Source organism: Rhinopithecus bieti, unplaced genomic scaffold (genome assembly GCF_001698545.2).
Source record: "Rhinopithecus bieti isolate Rb0 unplaced genomic scaffold, ASM169854v2 scaffold_580, whole genome shotgun sequence".
NCBI classification, from domain to species: Eukaryota; Metazoa; Chordata; class Mammalia; order Primates; family Cercopithecidae; genus Rhinopithecus; species Rhinopithecus bieti.
The window spans coordinates 7,537-10,424 of NW_016803081.1; the positions used below are offsets into that span (position 1 = coordinate 7,537).

Consider the following 2,888-nt stretch of genomic DNA (forward strand, 5'->3'; position numbering starts at 1 on the left):
AGCTTCTGCACAGCAAAGGAAACTACCATCAGAGTGAACAGGCAACCTACAGAATAGGAGAAAATTTTTGCAATCTACTCATCTGACAAAGGGCTAATATCCAGAACCTACAAAGAACTCAATCAAATTTACAAGAAAAAAACAGCCCCATCAAAAAGTGGACAAAGTATGTGATCAGACACTTCTCAAAAGAAGACATTCATACAGGCAACAGACACATGAAAAAATGCTCATCATCACTTGCCATCAGAGAAATGCAAATCAAAACCACAACGAGATACCATCTCACACCAGTTAGAATGGCAATCATTAAAAAATCAGGAAACAACTGGTGCTGGAGAGGATGTGGAGAAATAGGAACACTTTTACACTGTTGGTGGGACTGTAAACTTATTCAACCATTGTGGAAAACAGTATGGCGATTCCTCAAGGATCTAGAACTAGAAATACCATTTAACCCAGCCATCCCATTACTGAGGATATACCAAAAGGATTATAAGTCATGCTGCTACAAAGACACATACACACGTATGTTTATTGTGGCACTATTCACAATAGCAAAACTTGGAATCAACCCAAATATCCATCAGTGACCGACTGGATTAAGAAAATGTGGCACATATCCACCACAGAAAACCAAATACCGCATGTTCTCACTCATAGGTGGAAATTGAACAATGGGATCACTTGGACATAGAAAGGGGAACATCACACACCGGGTCCTATTGTGGGGAGGGGGTAAGGGTAGGGATAGCATTAGGAGATATACCTAATGTAAATGATGAGTTAATGGGTGCAGCACACCAACATGGCACATGTATACGTATGTAACAAACCTGCACGTTGTGCACATATACCCTAGAACTTAAAGTATAATAAAAACAAAACAAACAAAAACAAACAAAACAACAAAAGGAAATGAACTCACTCATTTATATAAAGTTTTGTCCTTTTGTTTCAATGTAAAAAGTTTAAGTAGCTCACAGACATACTGTTCTGCAGAGCACCCTCTGAGGTAACACCTCACAGCTCACCTTTAATCTTTACTCAGCTGTTCATTTTGTCCAATTATTTTTAGGACAGATGTTTGATAGATGTAAAGTAATTCATTGAATTGTCTCACCAACTGCCTGGTAGGTTTAGAGGAATCCTAGGGATAGAGAGACTGGCAGCTCTTTCTATCTTAAAACCAACAGAATTGTCTAAGTTGCAGATGATGTAAGACAGAATAAATTTTTATGAAGTGATCATGAAGATGTGAAAAATAGGGGATGTGAGAAGGAACATCTTTATACAAGTGGGTTTCTTATCAAGTGAGCAACTGAATATGGGGAATGTTTTACAACCCCATAGACCTGTGTCTGTCATGCTGCTCTTCACAGCCGCTACTGGGAGGCTGTCTTGACCAGCAGTTTATTAAGCTAGTGCCACAGAAAGGTGAGCTTTTGTGAACAGGAGGTTAACATTTGCTCACTATCACATGGGTTTTACATATTCAAACTTGACAAACTTGTAAAATTCCCATCTACCTACCAGCTCCGTGTGAGACATGATATGTGGTAGGCACTTAAGGATTTATTGAATGACTTTAATCCACACTGGGCCTGTATGTGTGCTGTCTTTTATGAGTGTGAAGGTGACAACACTTCCTGTCTTCACGATGCCATTGGCTGAGATATACGGTCATTCTTGTGACCAAAATTGGGCTGTGAATTTCCATGGGAAGAGTAGGTAGCAGAAATATCTGATCAATTGTGATGTGGCCCCTTGTTTAGCCTGATTAAGCCAATCTCTGTAGAACGTAAGCATAAGCACTTACTTTCTGGTCAAAACCAGAAGAAATCTGTCATTCATAAGAGTTCTTATCACAGCACTTAAACTGAGCTAAGTCAAAGGCCAGTGCTCTGTTTTGCAGATTTACATAGAAAGACTTGTAAATTATGCTGATATCAACATTTGTCCAACTAACTGGAAGAGGATTGTATTGGGAGCCATTCTTCTTGCATCCAAGGTTTGGAGTGATATGGCTGTGTGGAATGAGGACTACTGCAAGCTCTTTGAGAACATTACAGTTGAAGAAATGTGAGTTTGTACGGTTTTTGTGAACTTTCTAACCATTTTTCAGTACTTTACATGCTCCCATAAACTTAAACGCTTTAGGAAATATTTTAAAGTTTACGTTATGCAGATAACGAAAATGGGCATAAACACCGCATACTTTTCCATCCAGCTTTAGAACAATGGTTCATATTTTCATTGTTTGCTGGTAGGTCTTGGTAAATTGATGTTTTCATAATCTGCCCATAAATTGGAAAATATTTTCTGGTGAATATTTTGGCATTATATTACCAGTGTACTACAAGAACATAATAATACAGTAAATATCTTTGTGGCTTTTTCAAAGCTGTGTGCAAGTTCCAGTCTCTTTTTAAGGAGCACATATGTGGCCTTTGAAATAATTATTTGTCCAGTGAACGGTCTAGGGCCTCTGGACTGTGAAAAATGTGGTTTCACCCTGAGTTACACCTTGTGAATTTGCTTTTGCTGGTGTTCCCCTGCTTTTATCTGAAGTTCTGTTTTATAGAAACTTTGAGATACAGAATAGCCACAGATCCCTCTGCCTCTGTCCCATCCCCAATAGGAGTGTTGCATGTGTTTAGAAATTGGGCTGATGAGTTAGAAGTTCCAGTGTTCCCCCTCAGGCAGTCTGATAAACATTGCTGGAGCGTCACCCAGTGCTCACCACACTCAGGAGGTTCCCAGGGCACTCATACAACCACAGCAGCACTTTGGGGGCCCCGTGTTACCTGTGAGAGTGCAAGAAATCTTGCTGAATCATGGGGCTGCTCACAGATGGCACCAACATGATACTGAAACAGGAGCTTCCT

General features: G+C 39.8%; 1 protein-coding gene across 1 annotated transcript in view; it reads left to right on the forward strand.

The window, feature by feature from the left end:
* The window catches only part of LOC108540914 (cyclin-Y-like protein 2), a 19,444-nt gene that overhangs the window by 4,636 nt on the left and 11,920 nt on the right, over positions 1-2,888 (forward strand). Inside the window, 1 exon segment of the mRNA XM_017890211.1 lies at positions 1,837-2,082. Coding sequence (XP_017745700.1) covers positions 1,837-2,082 — 246 coding nt within the window.